Here is a 22,288-nt window from a genome sequence, read left to right on the forward strand (position 1 = left end):
CCCAGCTGGCTCCATCACAGCTACTAATAGTCAGAGCTCTCTTTATCCACCTGAGGCATTTTGCTAGGGTTTGAGCAAGAGGAATAACCCGGCTGCGAATCACCACAGACCTGTTCAAAAAATAAAGTAACAAACAAACACCCCAGGCAGGGCTTGAGCTGAGGTTTCTATGATCAGATATCTAAGATGCTTTCCATTCCTAAGTCTTTGATATTTTTCCTCTGTCTTTTCTCTGGAATTTCCCTTCCAAGATGCCTTACACAGATCAAGCTGGCTTTGGGTGACATCTCTTCTTTTGGTCTCCCAAACTCTGGTCCTCCATCTCCTAATATTTGCTCCCAATCCAAAGTGACACCTACTGAAGCAAAAGGCAGGCACAGATCCAGGGAAGGAGTTGCACCTGTCCCTTCCCCAGTTTCTAGTCTAGTTCAAGGCCTCCAGTTCAACAGCTTCAGAGATCTGGGTGCTCCTCCAGTTCACATAGCTCCTTTACTTCTCCTCCCAAGTGAAAAATTCCCATGGCACCCACAATGCTCACAATCACACCTTTCAAATGAGATCACAGTGTCCTGACTATGTGCCCTAAACCAAACTCTCCAGGTGTTCTGGCCAGAGGATGGTGTCTTCCAGCAATCCTAAACATCACACACATACACCCCAACTTTCAATGTGGCAGAAATGCATGAGCTGCAAGATAGTATTTATAGAAATCCAATTAGTATTTGCCAAAAGCCAGTTCTCGGTGATTTGTCTCCTAGAGGGAATTCTGGAGCTCTTTATCCACAGCTTTCAAAATCTCCACTGCAGGTACCTCTGGGAAGCAGCTGAGGCTGTGAAGTCAGACAAGACTTGTGTTTGATTTCCAGCTTTGCCTCAAATCCTCAGTGTGCAACTCTGGATAACTGACTTCACCGATCTAGGTCTCAATTTCCTGAACTGTAAAATGGGCTTTTGCAGAGACCCTGCTAAGAGAATACATGTAAAGCACTGGAACCTAAGTGTTAGATCTCCACCCACTCTTGCAGTCAGCTTCAAGTTGTAGCTCATCTCAGAAGAATACAATGTCTTGCCAAACTTTCTACCTGCAGAATTGAGATGGTCAGCTACCATCCCCCAAGTTTACATTTATTCAATGTAAAAAGTAAGAGAGACCATGTTATAGGATCTAAACCATTTTCCCTACTGACACCACATAATAGTGATGGTACGGGCCGAGCCACCAAGACCGGTGCGGCGGGTGAGGGACATGCACTTTGATTTCCATCAGGTGTGGAGGTTTTGAGTCCTGCCTCAAACACTTATTATATCTATGACCCCGGGCAGAAGAAAAGAATCTACACAATACAGATAACTCTAGTACCTCTGAGACCGTGTTGATTTGAGGGATTAAATGAAACAATGCATATAAGGCACAATACTTGACACAAAATAAACACTCAGTAGGTGTGAGCTGTTCTTAGTAGGAACAATTTTTAATTCATTTATTGATTTCACCAATCATCACTAGGCATCTATGTGCCAGGCACTGTGTGAGACAGAGGAGACAGAGGTGGATGACAATACCAGGTCCCTGCTGATTGGCTGGGCCACCCAAACTGCTATCTCTGCCATTTAGAAGCAAGGGCTAGTGTTGGGGTAAGGACATGCAGATTACTCAGGTAGGTGACCTGAGAACAATGAGATCTGAGGCCTGAGCTACTCCCAGGGAAAGCCCCAGCCGATTCTACCGGGGACAGAGAAATAACCCCTTCCAGGAAACCAATAAACACAGGGTAGTAGGAAGGCTTTACTCTCAGGAGGGCAGCAAAAAGAGGTACAAGGAAAAGCAGAAAATAAGCAAACAAAACCCTCCTGTGTCCCCCAAATTGTGCCTGTGAGGCAAAGGTACTCAGCAAGAAAGACTGCCCCCATCAGTCCTCAGATTACAGTGACATGCCAGCTACTGGGTGGGGCAGTTCACAGAATGGAATAGAGACAGGATAGAAAACTTAACTCAAATTCCATAATCTTACCTTTTTAAAAAATGGACTAGAATTGACAGCAGGAGACATATGTTCTATTTAGATCTTTAAACATATTTTCTGTATATATAGACCTGTGTCCGTATTTTTATTTTTCGCTATACCTAGGAAGGGTATCTCACCCCTGGTAGTATGTAGATAACCGTAATCATCTATGGACCTGCAAATGTACAAAAATTACAACACTGTTTTGTTCTCAAATAGAATTCTTGTTCAAGGAAATACAAAAACAAAGCATGAGAAAAATCAACAAATGGATTCCTTGCCCCCAAGGATCCACACTCCCATCCTGCCATGTCCCTCTGCCTCTCCCCAGCCCATACCCCTCTCAACAATGAATGCAAGTCAGGCCGGCTGGAAGAAATTCACAGCCACCGTCCATTCCCGTCACAGCTGCCAAAGGCACAGCCTCAGCTTCAAGGCAGAGGCTGCTATGCAGCACCACGCCCCACACGCAGAGAAAGGATGGAAGCAGCACTGAAAATGAAGGATGCACCCCAGGGAAGAGCATCCAAGCGGGAACAAAAGGGAGCCCCCTGCAAACCTGGCCCTGGGATTAGGGCCCAGCCACACTTACAGGGGCTTCTAAGGCTGTTATCATATGGGCTAAATTTCTGTATCTTTCCTTAAAGGTGGCTTAAGTGATACCTAGAAGAATGGGCATGGCTCTCAATGCCATAGCATAGGCTGAATCCATAAGAAGAACCATTGCAGTCTTCAGACTGGGAAGAAAAAAATAATCTGTTCTCTGCTTATCCCAAACAGGAGAACTGGCAAATGCACACTGGATATAAAGCAAGTGGCATATATGCAACATAACTTCCACACATCATAGCGTGAGAGCTGAGGTTCATCTCTCCTGAGTTAGAGAAATAAGTATAAAAATTGAGCTTTTGTCTCAATGAGCTTTTAAAAAAAATAATACCATCCACAGCTCTTTGCAAAGACAATTGGCACTGAGAAAATACTGTGTATTATAAAAGACTCACTATATGCTTTTACAATAATGTGAAGTCAGTGATATCAGGTAGTGGTCAGGGAGAATGGGCTTAAACCCAATGCCTCCACCTGGCAAAAGGATCCCTACCCATCCCAACTCTATCCCCCTGGGGAGTGTTGCTTCCCTAGGACCAAGTGGACAGCAGGTAGGGGTGGGGCACACTTGTGTCTGGTGAAGCTCAGGTGCATGAAAAAGGTAGGGTACTGCCATAGAAATAAACCACTTGACAATAAAGTGCACTAGAGGCAAGAACAGCTTCCTCCTGCCTGCAGAGGGGAAGGTCCTGCACTGCAATCAGGTTGTTCCAAGCCTAACCCAGCAAGTGCAAAGAGACTCATGCCCACAGCAAAACCTCGTGGATCCGGGCAAATGAACTACAGTAGCAGGTACAGCACTGCCCTAGGGCAGCTGCAGAGCCTCCCAGGGGCCAGCTGATCACTTCCTTTGTTCGTCTTGCAAAGATGGAGTAGCCACCCATTCCCCCACTACACACACACTACACACACACACACACACACAACCCATTCACTACAGACAAAGCACAACCGCACTGCTTCGTGCTCAACTAAAAATGACAGTGTGTTTTCTGTTGTTTTTGTTTTGCCCCCTTTTTGAAAATGCCCATTCCAGCCTGTCTTATGTCCCTTCCATTCGAGGCGTCATTTCAGCGCAACCTGGAGGAATTCCGCACCAGGGAGCGGTATTCTGCCTCGAGAGCTGCTTGCTGGACGCCAGCGAAAATGAGGCTTCTGTACCTGATTATGGCACATCTCCTCTCCACCCCGCCCTAGATGCTCGCCCAGGGCATCTGACATCCGCCGGCCGCGGGAGGCTCGGCTTTGCACACAATGGCAGTTGGACACGGCATGCACACAGCGTGCGCCTGCCACCGCAAACTAAAATCTGCTCTAAAAACTCAGGCTTTTCTTGGGATGAGGGGGAGAAATGACAGAAAAAAATGTAAATGCATCAAGGGCAAAAACAAGTTGGTCATTCTCACTACAGCCACGTTAGCTGTCCAGTCCGAGTATGATGCACCGAAATATGAACTGGGATGAATACAAGCAAGGAGTGACCAAGGTGAAGACGGTTGTCCAGGCATCCCATCACCGTCGCGGGGTGGTAGGGTCGGGGGGTGGGGGCGGGGAGCCATGGGGCTGGAGCTCAGAGAGGGGCGCGGTCGGGCTACCAAGTACCCCTGGGGAAAGGTGTCATCTCTCCATACCCCGCCCCGCCAAAAGGAACCTTCTACAAAAAACATACCTCGCCTGGGGCAGCACACACTGACGACCCAGGCGCCGCGGGGGTCCAGGGAGGGCCGAGACCCCTGTGTTATTTGTAAACTACCGGGTGGTGGGAAAGGAAGATAAATAATCCAAAGTTCTCCACGCCACTGTTTGGGTTTCCTCTTTGTTTGGTTTTCCCCAAATCCCAGGGTCGCTCAGTCTGGGTGGCGCCCCGCCGCGCCGGCTGGACTGACCACCGCTCTCCACACACCACCACCCCGCCCCGGCCCCGGGCCCCCGTCCCTCCCCGGGTACCAGCCCAGGGAAGCCGGCGGGATCCAAGCCGCCCCCACCCGCGGTGCAGCCAGCCAGGAGCGAGAGAGCCACGGCGGCGTCCGACTCACCGTGATCCGCGGGATGTTCTTCTTGCCTTGGTAGGACATGGTGGCGGCTGTGGCTGCAGCAGCTGCCTCCCTCCCTCCTTCTTCTGCTCCTGCTCGCCCGCGCCTTCCTCAGCGCACAGCGCCCCAAGATCAGGTGGAGCGAATGGTGCGCTGGCCGCGGCCGCCGCCTCCTCCTCTCGCCTCCGCCCCCCTCCCCGGCTCCCGCGGCGGCTGCCAGAGACAATAGTAAATCTCCCCGGTCCCCCTTTCACCCCCGACCCCCCCACACACACCCTCCTCCACTCGCGTTCACGCCCGGGCTTTTTTTTTTTCCCTCTTTCTTTTGCGGTGCCAGCTGGGACCCCGTAAGACAAGAATGGCTGATCCGCGACTCCTCCCTCTTCTCTCTTATCCCTATTGATTTTCCTCCTTGCATCTGCCTCACCCACTTTTTCTTCCTTTTTTTTTTTATGATGACTTGCGAGTGCAGCGGAGCCAGCCTGCTCCACCGCCACCAGGGGGCGCGAGGGACTGTTCGGGGCGGGGATGCTGCAGTCGCTGGTGGCGGCGGCAGAGAAGCACCAGCGTAGCCTTCCTGGCCCCGCCGCAGCCCGGGAAAGCGCCCACGCCTCCGACTTGCCCGTGATCCGATTCCCCACCTTCCCCACCCTGGTTTCAGAAAGGAGACGGCTCTGGACTTCCCTCCCGGAACCCGCTCTCCTTCGCCACCGCGCGGGCTGGATGCGACGGCAGCTGCCTTTGTTACCGCGGAGGCCGAGCGCCGCCTCTGCTGGTCGCTGGGTGTGTAAACAGCCTACGCGACCCCTTAGAAAGCCGAGAACTGGGCTGACTTTGTGCAGCCTGGCCGGCCGCTGCTATCCCGAGAGCATGAAAATAGGCATCAGAAAATGCGAAGCAACCCCTCACTCTCGAAGGGCTGCGAGGGGGCACCGTGTCAGCTACCATCAGCCGTTCTCTGTATTGTAAAAATAATTCTCAAAAGAATGTTTTAAAGGAACTCCACTGTCTGGCTCTCAGAATCGAAGAAAAAGCATTAACGCTGCTCCGTGAGTAAAGAGTAGAAAACACCTGTAGTGAGAAGCCAAACGCCCTGGCACATTACTGCGCAGCCGTGGGTTTTGTGAGCGATCTGGTGGTGTGCGCTGTTCACAATGCCGAGTTTACTTTAGGCAAGGCTGATAGAGATCAATGTGCTATTAGGAGCAAAAACATGAGCTTTCGGTGCTGGAATATATTATCCTTTTGCTACCCGCTCCAAATAAACGGCCAAGGGGGGCGTGTTTGGAGGAGCCACTGTGGCTCGGGGCTGAGGGATGGTCGGATGGGGGAGCTTTCTCAGCTCTCCTGAAAAAAATAATCCCAAATATACCACTTGGATAACAACAACAACAAAAATGGCTTGCTATGCAAAAATTCTAAAGACAAGTCTCCCACGACCACCACACCCCCTTGTGGATCCTAATCCTCCCTAAATAGAAATTCTGTAGATATCACGGAGCATGACTAGGTCTGTCTTAGAGATCTTGAATTCACATTTCTCCAAGGCAGGCCACCGACCACACTTCGGAACATCTCCTCATTAATTTGAAGGCTTCCTTTGCAATAAAGAAGCTATATAAAGCATCCACAGAAAGAGGGTACAGAATACTCCAGCTTGGGCTTTCCATAAACCTGAAATGAACCAGCCTGGTCACCTAATCAAACGGCAGACTAAGCCCCCCTGAAACACTCCTTCTCGAGTTAATCCAGTGGCTGGTTATTCATGGGTAACTAGACTGACTGAATGCAGTCTTCACAGAAGTCCACAGCATTCTCCACTTTATTTCTGTGATACTCTTGGAGGATGAATGCAAAGCAAAGGTCACCTCCCTGTACTCTTTTGCAAAGCACAGGGAGAAAAAAAAAAAAAGACTGAAGTGAAAGGCACGCCCTAAACATTTCGCTTTGTTCTTAAAGCTTAAGTGCTGAGACCACTAGCCAAGAGTTGTGAAATTACAAAGCATTCTGGGGATTGGCATGCAAATGAGCAGGATTATATTTAGAACAGAGTAAAAAGAGAATTAACTACATACTATGCAACCCTGCAGAGGTCTCTCTGAATCTTTCCCATAGTTTTAACTGCTCCAAATTTATTTGAAAGGATCTTGCAAGTTCTTCTTAGGAAAAGCAAAAGGTACATAGGGGACATTTACAATCCTAAAGAAATACCACTGCCTTCCTTTTTTTAATTTCATGGGTTTGTCGGGTTTTTGTTTCCTTTCTTTGCATCCTAATTATCTCTTCTGTTACTGTCATTATAATCCAGAACACTCTCTACTAAATAGATTTATACCATATTTTTGATCACTTGATGATTTTGTGTGTGTCTGTTGTTTCAAATTACAAGACTTGGTTAATCTCTTTGAGGTCAGGCTTGCATGCAAGAAGCCATGCAGAATAGGACTTGTGATGTGTTTCTCTGGATCAGACTGCTGTGAAAAGCCATGCACAGGAATGCATAATAACCAACTAATCGGTTCAAGCTGTTGCCATCAGCAGAAATGTACAACAAACACTATTTTTTCCCTCTTTCATCCCCTTCAATCATCTTTCTCTTTCTTAAATCAAAATCAAGTGTCTAAGATGAGTTTGAAGAAAAAAGCCTTCCTTGGCGGTGGCTTTCTTATTCAAGGAATAAGAAGAAAGGCCGTGATCAACACAGGATGCCTCTGTGTCTGGCCAAGAGAGTGAGGAGTGGAACCGGCATGGATGTTTTCCACAGTAGAATGACTCTGAATGGTTTTCCTTGGATACACAGCAGTACTTGGCTTTAGATATCTCAGGAAACTATGAGAGAGGGAGAGGGAGCCACTGAGCGACTTTATGGTCCCAAAGAAACTTAATTTTGGCCACCAAACCTACCACATCCATAGACTTCCCACACCTCAGTCAAGGCTACTTTATTCTAGTTGCTCAGACCAAAAGTTTGGCATCATCCAAACCTTGACTTCTCTCCTTCAGTCCAATCCAATTTGCACTCCACATCCAATCTGTCAGGAAATACTATTGGTTCTGTCTTTTACATATATACACACTATGATCTCTTCTCTCCATCTACAGAGCTTCTCTCTGTGTCCAGCCACCCTCAGCTATCACCTGGACTACTGCAGTAACCTCCTAACTGGGCTCTCTTCTTCACTGTTATTCATTCATTCTCACAATACTCACACAGTATTTACCCTGTGCTACAGATGTCAATAATAATAATATCCCGGATCTCAGGGAGTTTATTTTATACCCTTATTCAAGAGAATACCATCTGTCACCTGTTAGCCCCCTTCTATGCTTTATTTATCTTCACAGTACTTTTTCACCACATAATATATTAATTTATTTTTTTTTTTTTTGCTGTACGCGGGCCTCTCACTGCTGTGGCCTCTCCCGTTGCGGAGCACAGGCTCCGGACACACAGGCCCCGTGGCCATGGCTCGCGGGCCCAGCCGCTCCGCGGCATGTGGGATCCCCCGGGATCGGGGCACGAACCCGTGTCCCCCGCATCGGCAGGCGGACTCTCAACCACTGCGCCACCAGGGAGGCCCATATTAATTTATTATTAAGTATTATCTTCCTTCTCATCCCTAGAATGTAAACTCCCTGAGGGCAGGGAATGTGTCTGTTTTATTCACTGCTGGGTCCTGAGTGTGTGAAATAGAGCCTTGCCCATAGAAACTGCTCAATTATTATTAGGTGAGTGAATGTAAGAATGTTTCAAACTGTGTCTGAAGAAAGAAATGGAATAAGAACTTTCCTGTAATTGAAGGGCATGTGGTGAGAATCTAGATTTAAGAATATCTATTTTTGCTTCTGTAAGCCTTCTTAGAGTTTCCTGATTCTAGATTTCAGAGCAAGTGAATTCAAGATGGTGAGGAATCACTTTGCTAATAGGATACAATCACAAAATTCCAAGGCAATACATGGACCAAAGAATGACTCCATAGAATAGATTTGGTACCTGAGCAGTGATTAGAGAGCTGTGGCTCGAAAGGAGCTGCCATCAAAGTGTAAGAGAAGATCAAGGGCTTTGTGTTAATTTAAAGAACTTCCTTTTTTTTTTTTTTTTTTTTTTTTGCGGTATGTGGGCCTCTCATTGTTGTGGTCTCTCCCGTTGCGAAGCACAGGCTCCGGACGCGCAGGCTCAGCAGCCATGGCCCACGGGCCCAGCCGCTCCGCGGCATGTGGGATCCTCCCGGACCGGGGCACGAACCCGTGTCCCCTGCATCGGCAGGCGGACTCTCAACCACTGCGCCACCAGGGAAGCCCTAAAGAACTTCCTTTTTAAAAAAATGAAGGAACTTCCCTGGTGGTGCAGTGGTTAAGAACCCATCTGCCAATGCAGGGGACACGGGTTTGATCCCTGGTCCGCGAAGATCCCACATGCCACGGAACAACTAAGCCCAGGTGCCACAACTGCTGAGCCTGCGCTCTAGAGCCAATGAGCCACAACTATTGAGCCTGTGTGCCACAACTACTGAAGCCCGTGCGCCTAGAGCCCATGCTCAAGAAGAGAACAAGAGAAGCCACCGCAATGAGAAGCCCGCACACTGCAACGACGAGTAGCCCCTGCTCACCGCAACTAGAGAAAGCCTGCATGCAGCAGTGAAGACCCAACACAGCCAAAAATAAACTAAATTAATTAATTAATTAAAAATGAAAAAAAAAGATATTGAGTTCAGAAGGAAAACTATGGACTAGAATCCAGGATGGTATACTGTTTAAGGATCTGGACTTGGGAATAGAGGGACCTCTGCTACATTCCAATTCATCCAGCTCCTGTTTCTATGACCTTCAGCAGATTATTTCAACCTTCTGAGCCTTGGTTACCACACCTCTAAAATGAGCATCTTATTACCTACCATACAGTGTTTTTGTGATGATTTATTAATTCATTCAACTAATATTAATTGAGTACCTATTATGGGTATCTAGGCACTAGGGATACAAATATTTGAATAAAATTGACAAAATCCCTGCCCTCTTGAAGCTTCCATTCTAGAGAAGGCATAAATCAAGAGTAAAAAATTATATAGTGTTTTAAAAAGTATATAGTGTTTAAAATGGTGGTAAGTGCACTGGAGATAAATACAGCAGGGATGGGGAAATGAAAGTCATTCCAGTGTCTTGAGGATGGGCTGGAATTTTCCGTATCAGGGATCACAGAAGGTCTGGTGAGATGGTGGCTGCTTGAACCAAATCGTAACAGTGGAAGCAGTGCGAAATGGTCAGATATTGGATATGATTCAAGGTTAAGCCAGCAATATTTGCTGATGGATTTGACTGGGGTATGAGAGAAAGAGGAATCAAAGATGACACTAAATGTGTCAGCCTGAGCAACTCAAAAGATGAAGGTGAGATAGGGAAAATTGTGGGAGGAATGGGATTGGTGGGGAAAGTCAGGAATATGCTTGTGGACCTTCCTATTAAACATCCAAGTGAAATGTTGAGCAGGCAGGTAGATATTCGAGATTAGAAATCTAAGGGAACATCTGGGCCAGAGATACAAATTCGGGAGCAGTCAACCTCTAGCTATTATATAAAGGAAAAATGCTGGATGAGCTGACCAAGGACGTGAGTGGAGGTAGAGCTCTGAGATAAGTAAGCATCCTGAGGGTAAAGGAAGAACCAGAAAAAGCATCAGAGACAGTGGTCATTGAGACAGTGGGGCCACCATGAGAGTACAGTATTGTGAAGGTCAAGAAATAAAATTATTTCCAAAAAGAGAAAGTGTTCACATGCTGTTGAAAGGTCAAGGACGATGGGAACTGAGAATTCATCAGTGCGTGAAATCACCAAGGACCTTGACCAGAGCACCTATAAAATGAGTATCTTCATACCCACCTCACAGTGGGGGTTTTTTGTGTATGTGTAAGCAAGTATTAAATTATTCTGGTAAGATTGACTGCGTACCTACCATGTGTGTATGTGTGCCAGAGCAGTCTTAATGAAGTTGTGGAGCTCAAATCTGACTGGAGCGTTTCCAAAAGAAAATCAAAGTGGAAACTGGAAACACCTAATTCAGGCAACTCTTTCAAGGGGTTTTTTTGTAAACAGGGACAAGGATATGGAGCAGTAACTAGCAGAGAAAGTAGAATCTAATATGAGGGAAATAGCACGGCTTATGCCAATGGGACTGATTCAGAAAGAAGAGGAAACTTCACGATGCAGGAGAGAAATGGAACAACTGCTGTCGGGGTTCTTGAACAGACAACACAGGTGACATCTAGTGTTCAAATGGAGGGCTTCCCCTTAGCCAGGAGCAAGGACTGTTTCTCCTCCAGTAACCAAGGGGAAGAGTATACCGGCACAGAGACAGGCAGCTAGGTAAATTTCATGGTGGGAGTTTATGGCAGTTCTCTTCTGACTGTGTCTGTTTTCTCTGCCATCAGCTAAGCCAGTCTGGGAGAGAGGGTACTGAAAGTTAAGAGGGGAAAGGAGCTGGTATAAAATCAGTTTTTAGGAGATTAAAGGGGCTAGGGAAATACCGTGTGATTCCCTGGCAGCACTAGGGATTCCCCTCAGGTAGTGGCCATAAATTTAAAGAGAGACCCGTAAGCATGGTGTGGCTACGCCTCCAGTCATGTACAGCTGTATACATGCAGGCATGGAGTAGGCAGCGTGTGGACTTTCACAAGGGTTTTGCTAGATGAGTGCTGAGAAGGGAGAAAGAAACTCAAGGGAATTGAGGATAAACCATGGGATCTAAGCTGGTTAAGAGGGAAGGGAGGGCACAAGTGTATATGGGGGTAAAGGACAGTGAACATATTGAAGATTAAATAAGATTATTCACATAAAGCTCTTAGCACAAAGTTAATTAGACGGCAGCTATTCCTACCATTATCTTTAATGTTCTGATTATTATTTGCTGAATTCGTTTGTGTCCAGGACTATGTCTTATTTATCTTGGTAGTCTCCAGCTCTTTTATAAAGCTTGGAATAGAGTAGAATCAATGGGGGAAAATTAATTGAATAGAGGGGAAAGTCAAGAATATTCTGTCTTCCTTTTAACCTCCAAAATATCTAAAATAAGTGCTTAGTAATTCACACAGTTTTGACTATTAAAAATACTTTCTACTTTTTAAAAACAAATTTATACTTTGCTCTGTTGATACGGGTAAACATTTCCCCTGGTCCTGATTTGAAGGATGAAGAAAAACATAGTCCCAAAACAAATACGGAAGAGTTTTGAAGGGGCAAAAGACATATACCAGGCTTTTGTGAAATATATAGGCTATTCTAATGTGAATAAACATTTCATCTCAGAACTTCCCATTAAGTCATTTGGGTCCATTAATTTTACCTACATTTCAAACAAAGGAAATCCTAGTCGTGTACTTCCAGTGTCACAGAATGAAAATCAAAGTGGTGATTCACCTGCTATTATTAGATGTTTACATATTAAATACACAGAAATAACCTGACAAACAATCCTACCCTTGAAATACATAAGCCAAAAAAAGAAAAAAAAATACGATAGCCACAGGAAAGTACTCCCATGGGCTTATTCCAAAATCAAACCTATATCAGCATGAGCAAGGTATGCAATCCTACATCTTCCTGGATGGACGTTCTCATTCACTTCCTCAGTAGAGAATGATTCTGCAGGCGCCTGGCCTTCTCCACACAAAGCCTGGGAGGCCTCTTCAGGTTTTAAAGACAACTTAGTCCTAGAAATACTTCTACAGCACATTTACATCAAAGGCTGTCCATTCTGAGCCACGCCTGGGGCAGGAAAGGGCTCTGCAGCAGATCCAGGATGCAAGTGCAAACAGCCCTGCCACTTCAGCCATAAGACCCAATAAACTCTACAGCACTGGAGGTATTTGTGGTGGGAAAAGCCACCATGTGAAGGTTATGCAGTCCCAACAGAAGTATCACAATTTACACTCTTAGGGCTCTGGAGTAAGAAAATTATGCACTATTTGAAAAATAGGTCCTTGAGTGCTACTGGGCCCTGGTAGAGATGGAGGGCTTGACCAGGGTCATGAAGTGGCCAGAAATGTCCATTATGAGCTGGGTTCTATCAGACCCACCAAGTCACAAGACCAAGTTGGCCCAGCAGCAATTGATCATGAGAAGGGCTGAAGGGCACAAGTAAACTACCTGAGCAGGTGGCCCCATCTCCCATGTCATCCACTGCTGCTGCTCCAGTACCTTCCTGCTAGCACACACCCATGGCCCTGAGGATCAGCTGGTGGAGGAGGAAAACCTCTGAGCCTGACTTCTAGATAGAATGGCTCAGCATCTAGATCACATTGAAAACAGACCATGGCCACATGACAGTCCCACCCAGGGGTGGTGTTGAAAGACAATAGTGAAGAGCTCTCTTCCCAGATGTCCAGAGTTTCAGACAGTACAGCTAGTCATCCACTTTGGAAAGAACAGTGACTCAAGATTATACATAATGTTGGAGAAGAAAAGTGGCTCAAGATTATACAGAGTGTTGAAGTATTCCTAGGCGGTAAGGGGAAAGATTAAAGGTCAAGGAAAAGGTGGCCTTAGCTAGCAGCACGTGGTAGACCAGGTGAGTGGGCATCAAGAGTGAAGATATATGTATTGTATTTTAATGCCCTCCAGAGAGCACCCATCACGAAAGAGGCACTCAACGATGCGGCAGACAAAATGACTCAGTCAGCTGACATCAGCCACCCTCCATCATCAGCCAACCCCAGTGCTGGTTCAGTGAGCACATGGAGTAGACAAGACATGGTGACAGGGATAGAGGCCACGCAGGGAACCAATACCCAGTCACCAGTGCTGACCCAGCTACTGGTGCTGTCAAACATCCATCCTGCCAGCAACACAGAGCATCACTTCCTCCCCAAGATGGCACCATGCCTCAAAGATACACACAGCCACTTGTGTAGACGACCTTAGACCCCTTTCACACTGGAAAGCACAGTGATTCACTTTTACAGAAACAAACACATATTCTAGATATGGATTTGCATCTTCTGTTTCTGTGGCCTCAGTCAACTCTATTTGAGGACTTCCGGAGTGTTTGAGGCACTGGCATGGGATCCACATAGCATCACACATCAGACCAAGGGGCTTGTTTAACGGCAAATGAGATGCAAGAAAGGCCACATGACTGCGGGATCCACTAGTTATATCAAATACCGCATCACCCTGAACCTGCCAACCTGAGCAAGGAGGAATGGCCTACTGAAGGCACGACTGAAGCACCATTTCAGAGACGACTCCTTGCAAGGATAAGGCACCACCCTCCAGGATGCACTGTGCATTGTAAATCAGTGCCCTTTATATGGTGCTGTGTTTCCAAAGGAAGAACACATGGATCCCAGAAACAAGGGGAAGAAGCAGGAGTGACTCCTTATACCTCCACTGCCAGGGACCCAATTGGGAAATATGTGTTTCCCATCCCTGCAACTCTGGGTTGTTTAGTATCTTTTCCCCAAAGGGCAAGTGCTTCTACCAGGGGGCACAGCAAGAACTCTGCTGAACTACAAATTACAGCTGTTATAGGGCACCTTGGGCTCTTTGTGTTCAGGGACTAAACAGGCAAGAAGGAGAGTTGGCATCCTTCTTGGCAGGACCGTGAAGAGAAGGAGGAGACAGGGCTGCTATTGCACAATGGGGGCAGGGAGGGGTATGTCGGACACTCTTATGATCCACAGGGGTTCTTTCAGGTACAGCCCTGCCTGATCTCGATGGTAAATGAACAAGTACACCAGCTGTAACCTGAGATGAACATGGTGACTGGGGTCTCTTACCCCTCAGAGATGCAGGTCCATGTTCCAACACCAAGTACACCACCTGGACCAGCAGAGGAGTTAGCTAAGAGTGAAGGGAATCTAGAATGGTTAGGAGAGGACATTAATGAGTACTATCGTGGCCCTAAGAGCAGCTGTGGTGAAGAGGCCCTGAGACCCCCAAGAGAAGAGGCACACACAGATCCTGGAGTTTTTGCTCCCAGAAATTACACAAGGAGGTCAATCTGAGCAGAGCAAGGAGGGGTCTGCATGGACACAAGAATCTCCACCCAGCCCCCAATTCAGAGCTGAAGGTCTCAGCCCCTTCCTGGAAACTGCCCTTGTCTAAGGTACCCACTCCCGCAAGGGCAGCCTGATCCAGTAATTGCTAATGTGAACATATAAAAGCCTGGCCTCCCAGGTACAAAAGGGCAACAACTCTAATGGATTATCCCAGTGTCAGACCTATAAGGTCAACTGAAGCCTTTGTTAAGACCACACCACAGCTCAACTTCCCTCTCCGCCCAATGCTTCCTTTCCCTTCTCTTCCACAGACGTTGAGCCTAAGCACACTCCCTAATACGCTTCCTGCATCTTATTCTTCTCAGAATCTGCTTCCCAGGAAACCCAACCTGCAACAGTGAGGCTGATATTAAATGAATATTTATGTGGAGTGACATTTTTTATTTAGCCAATTTTTTTTTTTTTTTTTTTGCGGTACGCGGGCCTCTCACTGTTGTGGCCTCTCCCGTTGCGGAACACAGGCTCCGGATGCGCAGGCCCAGCGGCCATGGCTCACGGACGCAGCCGCTCCGCGGCATGTGGGATCCTCCCGGACCGGGGCATGAACCCGTGTCCCCTGCATCGGCAGGCAGACTCTCAACCACTGCACCACCAGGGAAGCCCAATTTAGCCAATATTTTTAAATGTATAGATTTCATACTCAAATTTAGATTTCTTTAAAAATTGGAAAACTTGGCAATTCTGGGCTCGTAGATACACAGTGTTGCCCGTCAGCTACAGCTGAAGACTGGCTGCCCTTTGGAACAAACATGTATTCCCCAATTAGGTATAATGTCTGCTGCTTCCTCTTCCTTCACGTAGGGTTGGCTTCCATGTTTTTATGCCACCTGCCTGGCTTAGAGTCACCTGAATTTCTGATATCCGACCACTTGGAGACTGAGTTATTTAGGCATTATGGGATAGGAACTCTGTGTCTCAAAGGTGAGGGCTGCTCTTTCCCGAAGCAGACTTTGGTGCCTGTTCAGAACTGAGACAGCAGTGAGTTATCTCTGGGGAGCAACCTCCTCCCCAGCCCAGCCTCACTCCACCCGCATTGGGCCCTAAACCACAAGATTGAATCCTGGAACTGCCCAACCCTCTGCTAAAAGCCAGTTTGACAGCACGGGCTGGAGCCGCTGGATCTATGGTCACATGCAATCAGTTTCACCTTTGGGCTGAATGGAAACACATGTGATTGGATTCAGATCTCTCCGGGCCCAGCACAACAGCTCACCCCCAGATGAGGGATGTGAGACTCACTCTTGGATGGAGGCTCAAAATAGCAAGCCAACCCCCAAGTGCAAGGCTGCAACCCCAGTTTATATTTTCCAGGTTTCCCATCCGCCTCCAGGAAGGGACTTTGGCTGCATGTCTTTTTTTCCCCCCTCCGGTTTCCTGTACTCAGCTGTAGCAAAGGCTCCAGGGCCATAGGGCCTCATCAGCCTCCGGCTCCCTATCTTTTCAGACAAATAGGAATGGCAGAGACATATGCCTGAGGGTCTAGTCACAGGTTTTTCTGAGCAAATTCCCAAAGGAACACTGGAGTGGAAAACAGGCTCTTCCCACACATCACTGCTATGTCAACGAATAAGCGCTTCTTAGTTGAACGGGTCACCTGTGTGCACTGAATCCCAAGTGAAACCCTGGATTTCTGACCTCAAGACAAATGCTGACCTGGCCCCAGGCAGAGTGCTTGGTCACTTTTGAAGATCCAGATACTCATTTTCTTATTGGAGACAGTGAACATAAGAGGCAGGAACCAGAGACTGAAATAGAGAAAAACTTAGGTTTTCTAAATTCATTTCAAATTAGCTGACTTTGGAATTAGCCTGAAAAACTAAGCTTGCCTCATCTGTAAAATGGGTCAGTAGAAGAGCTGAGTGGATATGCTGACACATACATGTTCTTTCGAACATGAAAGAACAGGTCTGATAAAACAAACAGATGAGCTGATTCATTTAAAAGGAGTTGCTGGTGTGTATTTTTATGTCATAGAGTGATTAAAAGAACAGGTTTTGGAGTCCCTGTGACAGTGAGTGGGTTAAAAATGGAGAAGCCCTGACCAACCTAGGCCCCAGTCAAATTCTACTCTTGCTTCCCTGCTGTAATCATAACCAAAGTTGATAAGGACTGTCTGAATTTACAGTACAATATACCGAGCATCTTCCAAAAAGGTATGTATAATTAATACATATTTTTAAAAGTAACCAAGTCCTGTTTTCATGACTTCATAGCCACAAATAATTTCCAATGACCTCCAAGAACCCCAAAGTATTGCTGACAAGAGAGATGAACACATTTTGTTATTGACACTTGCCTAGTTTATACATTTCCTGGGGATTCTCTATAGCAAGAGAGAAAGTAATATATAACAAGATTCTGGTTAGTAGAATAATGGTTCTGTTGTAAGCTAATGCCACTGTGGAAAACAATTATTATAAACAGCCGCATATCTTTGACTCAGCTTTAACTAAAATTAAAGTTAAGATTGGGGCCACTCTCTTTTTTCTAAGCAGGAGCCCTGGAAATCACTTGTAGGGGTAGCTTTAAGGGAAACGGTTACTGAATATTTACACATTTACTAAACAATTTAAGGTGAATCTGTATTTAGTCTCCATTTTGTCAGCATAAAGTTGAGTTTCTCTCTAAACCCCTAAAGCTTCTGTAATGTTTCAATGCAAGGTCTCCTCGCTTAAAACCTTGGGACTATGAAAGGTTCTCATGGGAAACTACTTTATCACAAAGTTTGTTGTAAGAGATCCTACTCAGATAAAGGTAGAAACTATGTTAGCCACAGAAGGCTGATTTGACTCATTCACTTTGTGATGACAAATTTACTATGGTCTTGCTAACTGACTTCTCATTAACTAGTATAAAAAGATGGTAGGGCTTCCCTGGTGGTGCAGTGGTTGAGAGTCCACCTGCCGATGCAGGGGACACAGGTTCGTGCCCCAGTCCAGGAAAATCCCACATACCGTGGAGCGGCTAGGCCCGTGAGCCATGGCCGCTGAGACTGCGCGTCCGGAGCCTGTGCTCTGCAACGGGAGAGGCCACAACAGTGAGAGGCCCACGTACCACAAAAAAAAAAAGATGGTAAAGGCTCTTAGAAGTAAGGACAGTACAAATGACACTCATACGACATTTTTTTTCAAGTAAAATAGAAAGTAACTAGACTATGAACTTGAGAACATAAGAGAGCCTATTTTCCATGACAACATCCATACAAGAGAAAAATATCTGAGGCAGCCACCTGCCCACCAGGGACAGAGTGAGGGACTGGCTGGTCCTCCTCCCCTGCCAAAACTCCTATGACCACTGGGCCCCACCTCAAGCTAACATCACCCTGGGAGCCTGGCCTGCGCCCCCCTCCCCTGCACCCTGGAGCCGTCTGCCTGATGCCAGCAGTAGATTCTCCTTCCCCAGCAACGCAGGTCTCTGCACCCTGATGGCTGCTGGAGGATGGTGTCCATAAACCTTCTTGACTGATACCCAGGGCCACTGGCTTTCCTCCCCACTTGGCAAGAATCCACGGTTACCCTGATAATGCCCAAGTGGGCACACAGAGAGCCCACTATGGAGCTCAGAAATGGAATCCAACTCTGCTAGTCACACAGATTGCAATTCTAAGCCATGTGGTGCCTGCTAACAATGGTGCCCCTGGACAAGTTCATTTAAACTCAGTTTCCTTGTCTGTAAAATGGGCTAATATGGTTAACTTATATGGTATGAGGATTAGGTGAAATAATGGACAGTACCTGATATTCTGTGAATGCTTCAAGAAACTGGATGGATTGACCTGATTAATTAAAATACTGCATGATGTGGCCCAGGGTACAGAGTGTTATTGAGTGCACCCAGTCCAAAGAAAGCCGAGCAAATTCTGTAGGTATGTATTTTGGCATATTTTTTCCTGGGGAGGGCGAGTCTCTAGTTTTCTTCAGATTCTCCAAAGCGTGCATGAGCCCGAAAAGATCAAGCATTCTCATCACTGATGCAACACCACCTCCCAGTCCTCATCCCTAGCCAGACCCCTCTCTTGGTGTCAAGCTCATACATCCAGTAGCACAAGGGGTGTCTCCACCTGAAGCCACAGGCACCTCTACCCCACTGTGGTGGGCTCTGTGATGCACCACCCGGATCCCCCTTCGGGAGGAAAGGGCTTATGACCCCAGCTACGTAAGTGCCACCAGCAGAGGCTCTCATCTGTCAGCCACCTTTGCATGTTGCTTCAGCTAAGGAGGTCCACTTTGCCCCAGATGACATTGCCTTGGGGAGTGGCGCACATCCAATGATACAAATGACTCAGGCCAGATCTGAAGGTTCGTCCTCTCTCCAGACCTCCTGGTAGGGCCAGCTGTGATTTCTATTGAGGCTACATTTTCCTTCTACTCAATTCTGCCTCCTTTTCCACTTCCCCTTCCTTCCCATCCACTGGTGTTGATCTCAAGAGCATCCCATAGAAAACCATGTTAATCTTGTCTTATGATCTGATTCCTAGGGAAACCAGAACACTCAACATGTCTCAGATAGGTTCCAGAACCTTCTGTACTTTCTCCAATGCTTTGCACCTCAGTGGGTGATAGCTCGTTTCACCTGGTCTTTAACCAGAAACCTGAGCCTTAGTCCTTGGTGCTTTTTTACTGTCTGCTTCCCCTGACTGGATCAACCTCAACCAGTTTGGGTCCTTCTTATCATTCTGCTCTCATCTTTTTTTTTTGACAGGGGAAAGAAAGTAGAGTTTATTGGTGGGCATGGGTAGGGAGGGGGCAGCGCCAAGGCTCTCACGAGTGCAGGGTCCGCCATTTGTCCAGGGGGCCACGATTAGGGATGTACTTGACCCCACAGCCATCTGGAATGAGCTGCTTTTCTGCCACCATGTTTTCAAATTCATCTGCACTAAACTTAGTAAATCCCCACTTCTTGGAGATGTGGATCTTCTGGCGGCCAGGGAACTTGAACTTGGCCCTGCAGAGGGCCTCAATCACATGCTCCTTGTTCTGCAGCTTGGTCCAGATGGACATTATGACCTGGCCAATGTGGACCCTGGCCACTGTGCCCTGGGGCTTTCCAAAGGCACCACGCATACCTGTCTGGAGCCTAGATTGGGGACAGCATGCCAGTCATTAATGTCCACTGGAAAGGGCTGTCTCCAAGGTCCCTTAGGGCAACCCATACAGGCAACAGGCTGCATACACTACCGAGGAGGCTGCTGTTTGCAGCCAGTGCGCACCGGGCCCCCATGGGGAAAAGAGCACAGTCGGCTTAACTGGCTGCAAATGCTCTCATCTTAAACGTCATTTACCTGTATGGGAGTCTCCAATCATTCCCCAGTCCTCTCAAGTTAAAGTCTAAGATTCTTAATATGATGAACAAAACTTTCCATCCTAGGCCTCTCCTCATCTCTGTGGCTTCATCTCTCTTAACTCCTTACTGTACTTTATGTTCCAATAACCCTAGGAACCAGGCATTTCTTTCACATCATGCTGTTTCCTGCCTCCAAGTGCTTGCCCACGTCATACCTTCTGCTGAAACGATCATCCCCCCTTCTTAACTTGGGAATCTCCAAACAATCCTTTATGACTCAACTCAGGCACTACCTTCTCCAGAAAGCTTTCCCATCCAGTGACCCCTGGTGCTTCCCTGAGTCTCTGCCAACTTCCAGCACCGTGCTTATAGCGTATGTTATGATTATCTGTTTTGTTGGCCATCTTCCTCGGGCTCCTTGAGGGTATGTCTCTGTTTATTCATTACTGTATCCCAGTGCCAGCACAGTGCCCTAGCACATAGATAAAGGCACTTATGAGATGTGTGTTAAATGATGGCCTTGGATGAATACGTACCAACGTACATATAAACATACACACATACATACACAAACAACCTCATCCCAAATGTAAACCCACCTTGGAGCAGAATCCTGAAGGACTAATGGGTTGGCTGAGGTAGAAAAAGTTTAGGATGGGCTCATTTGCATGTTAACAGGATATCAATTCAGTTGACTCAGTGAAAACACCTTGTTAAAAAGTTAATCTCAATAAAACAATTTTTTTAATGGGGGTGGAGGGGACTGCATTGAAAAGATTCAAGTGTAGGTATCCAGCCAGGCTGGAATCAGGATCTGTCAGCCACCATCTCTTTTCCCCTCTAAGGCCTCACGGACATTCACTGTTAACATTAGCTACATCCTTTCTCTACACATTCAGTTACTCCATATTTCTTTGTTCTAATCACACTGAGAGAATAAAAGGAGCATCTCTTGGTTCTAATTCCCAACTGGAAGGAACTGGCTCTGCTTGAGCCAGGTGTTACCCTTCAATCTAATCACCTGTGGAGACGGAATGGGGGAATCATGACATAAATATGGCTGCAAGGAGCCTACCCATGTGGACGTAGAGGCTATAATGAGCTTGGCAGAACTCAAAAGACATCTAGTGATTCCTACGTGCAGTCCACACAAAAGGGGCAGATGAGGGTGCACCGAAACTCATACTTCCTTACCAAGGAAAAGAAAAAAATGACGAGTCAGCTTTCAGACAGGAACTAACAAGGGCACAAGAGAAGAGCCTGAGATAAGTTTTGCAAGGGCGATCCTTGAAAACGTAAATTTGCCTGCTTGCCATATGCTAATAAGTGTTCACAGTCCGGATGTCACACGCATCTGCATCGAGGTCTCTCCCTCTCCCCCCACCACCTCTCGGGCTGCTTGGTCTCTGTCTTTGATTGGCTATTTGCACTAGCTTCATTCTTTTTTCAGATCTTCAAAGAGATCAATTCCATGAGACCATAAGCAATCTACCCACCCAGTCCTACAGGTAAAACACACGAGACTAGAGAAGACATACGGTTTGCCCACCCGGAACCCTGAGGTTAGTAACACCATTACTGTAGGGTTCTGACTCCTAATCCAGGGATCCGCCAACCATTACCTAGTGCCTCACTTCATCCTGGAAATACAGGACTGTGGGGCAGGGTGGGGTTTATCCCCTGTTCAGAGCTTCAGTCACACTAAGCTCAGTCTCAGATGACGTCAAATCGGGCACAATATCAGAAAGAGATGGGTCAATCCTGAGCCAGAAACAGTTACTATTCTGACATCCAAGACGTCATGACAAGGTGTTGTCGTGAAAAGCGAAAAAAAAATAAGGAGTCAAGAGATCCACGTTTTAACCAAGTCTATTTTAGGAACAAATGGTTTGACTTTAAGCAACTCACTTAACCTCTCCTCATCTCTTTAATGGAGAATAAATTATTTGCTTCCAACCTCTTTGGGCTGATAATTAAATGAGATAATAGAAATGCCCTTGTTTGAAAAAAATGCTCTCCAAAAGGCTATCTGAACACCAGGCCTTCATATTATTTTTCCATCATGTCTCAAACATATCCAAAATGGATATCTGCTCAAAAGCCCATTTACCATTGTTGCTTTCCAAGTATGACCCTTCCTTTACGTACCTCTCTGTTTTTCAAATTATGTATTTCTCCAGATGCATGTTTCTACTTCCCCAGGCTGATCTCATTTGTTCATTTCCTGTCCATATTTCTAATCTCTCTAGGTTGCTCTGTACTATGTCTCTTCCTCACTAGTGTCTCTAGCACCATCCTATTTACC

The 22,288-nt window shown here is 46.7% G+C and overlaps 2 protein-coding genes and 1 non-coding gene across 4 annotated transcripts in view; all 3 read right to left on the minus strand.

Moving 5' to 3' along the window:
* Nucleotides 1-22,288, minus strand: part of DPYSL3 (dihydropyrimidinase like 3) — a 116,510-nt gene that overhangs the window by 61,528 nt on the left and 32,694 nt on the right. Inside the window, exon 1 of one of the 2 annotated variants that reach the window (XM_060093593.1) lies at nucleotides 4,652-4,811. The exons of the other annotated variant lie outside the window; for it this stretch is intronic. Within the exon in view, the coding sequence (XP_059949576.1) occupies nucleotides 4,652-4,690 (39 nt within the window). The 5' untranslated portion in view covers nucleotides 4,691-4,811. Of the gene's footprint in view, nucleotides 1-4,651; nucleotides 4,812-22,288 lie in introns of those variants that run through there. 2 annotated transcript variants of the gene reach the window in all.
* On the minus strand, nucleotides 19,408-19,889 carry LOC132485505 (large ribosomal subunit protein uL16-like). Its single transcript, XM_060092038.1, has one exon. It carries the CDS (start codon nucleotides 19,761-19,763, stop codon nucleotides 19,461-19,463), a length of 303 nt encoding a protein of 100 aa, XP_059948021.1. The 5' UTR covers nucleotides 19,764-19,889; the 3' UTR covers nucleotides 19,408-19,460.
* Nucleotides 19,821-19,955, minus strand: LOC132487284 (small nucleolar RNA SNORA70). Its single transcript, XR_009531574.1, has one exon. It is a non-coding gene; the product is annotated as a small nucleolar RNA SNORA70 (small nucleolar RNA).

This window comes from Mesoplodon densirostris, chromosome 3, assembly GCF_025265405.1.
Source record: "Mesoplodon densirostris isolate mMesDen1 chromosome 3, mMesDen1 primary haplotype, whole genome shotgun sequence".
NCBI lineage: Eukaryota > Metazoa > Chordata > Mammalia > Artiodactyla > Ziphiidae > Mesoplodon > Mesoplodon densirostris.

Coding starts and splice junctions, on each gene's coding strand:
- LOC132485505 (XM_060092038.1), bottom strand. CDS start 19,763: ATGCGTGGTGCCTTTGGAAAGCCCCAGGGCACAGTGGCCAGGGTCCAC.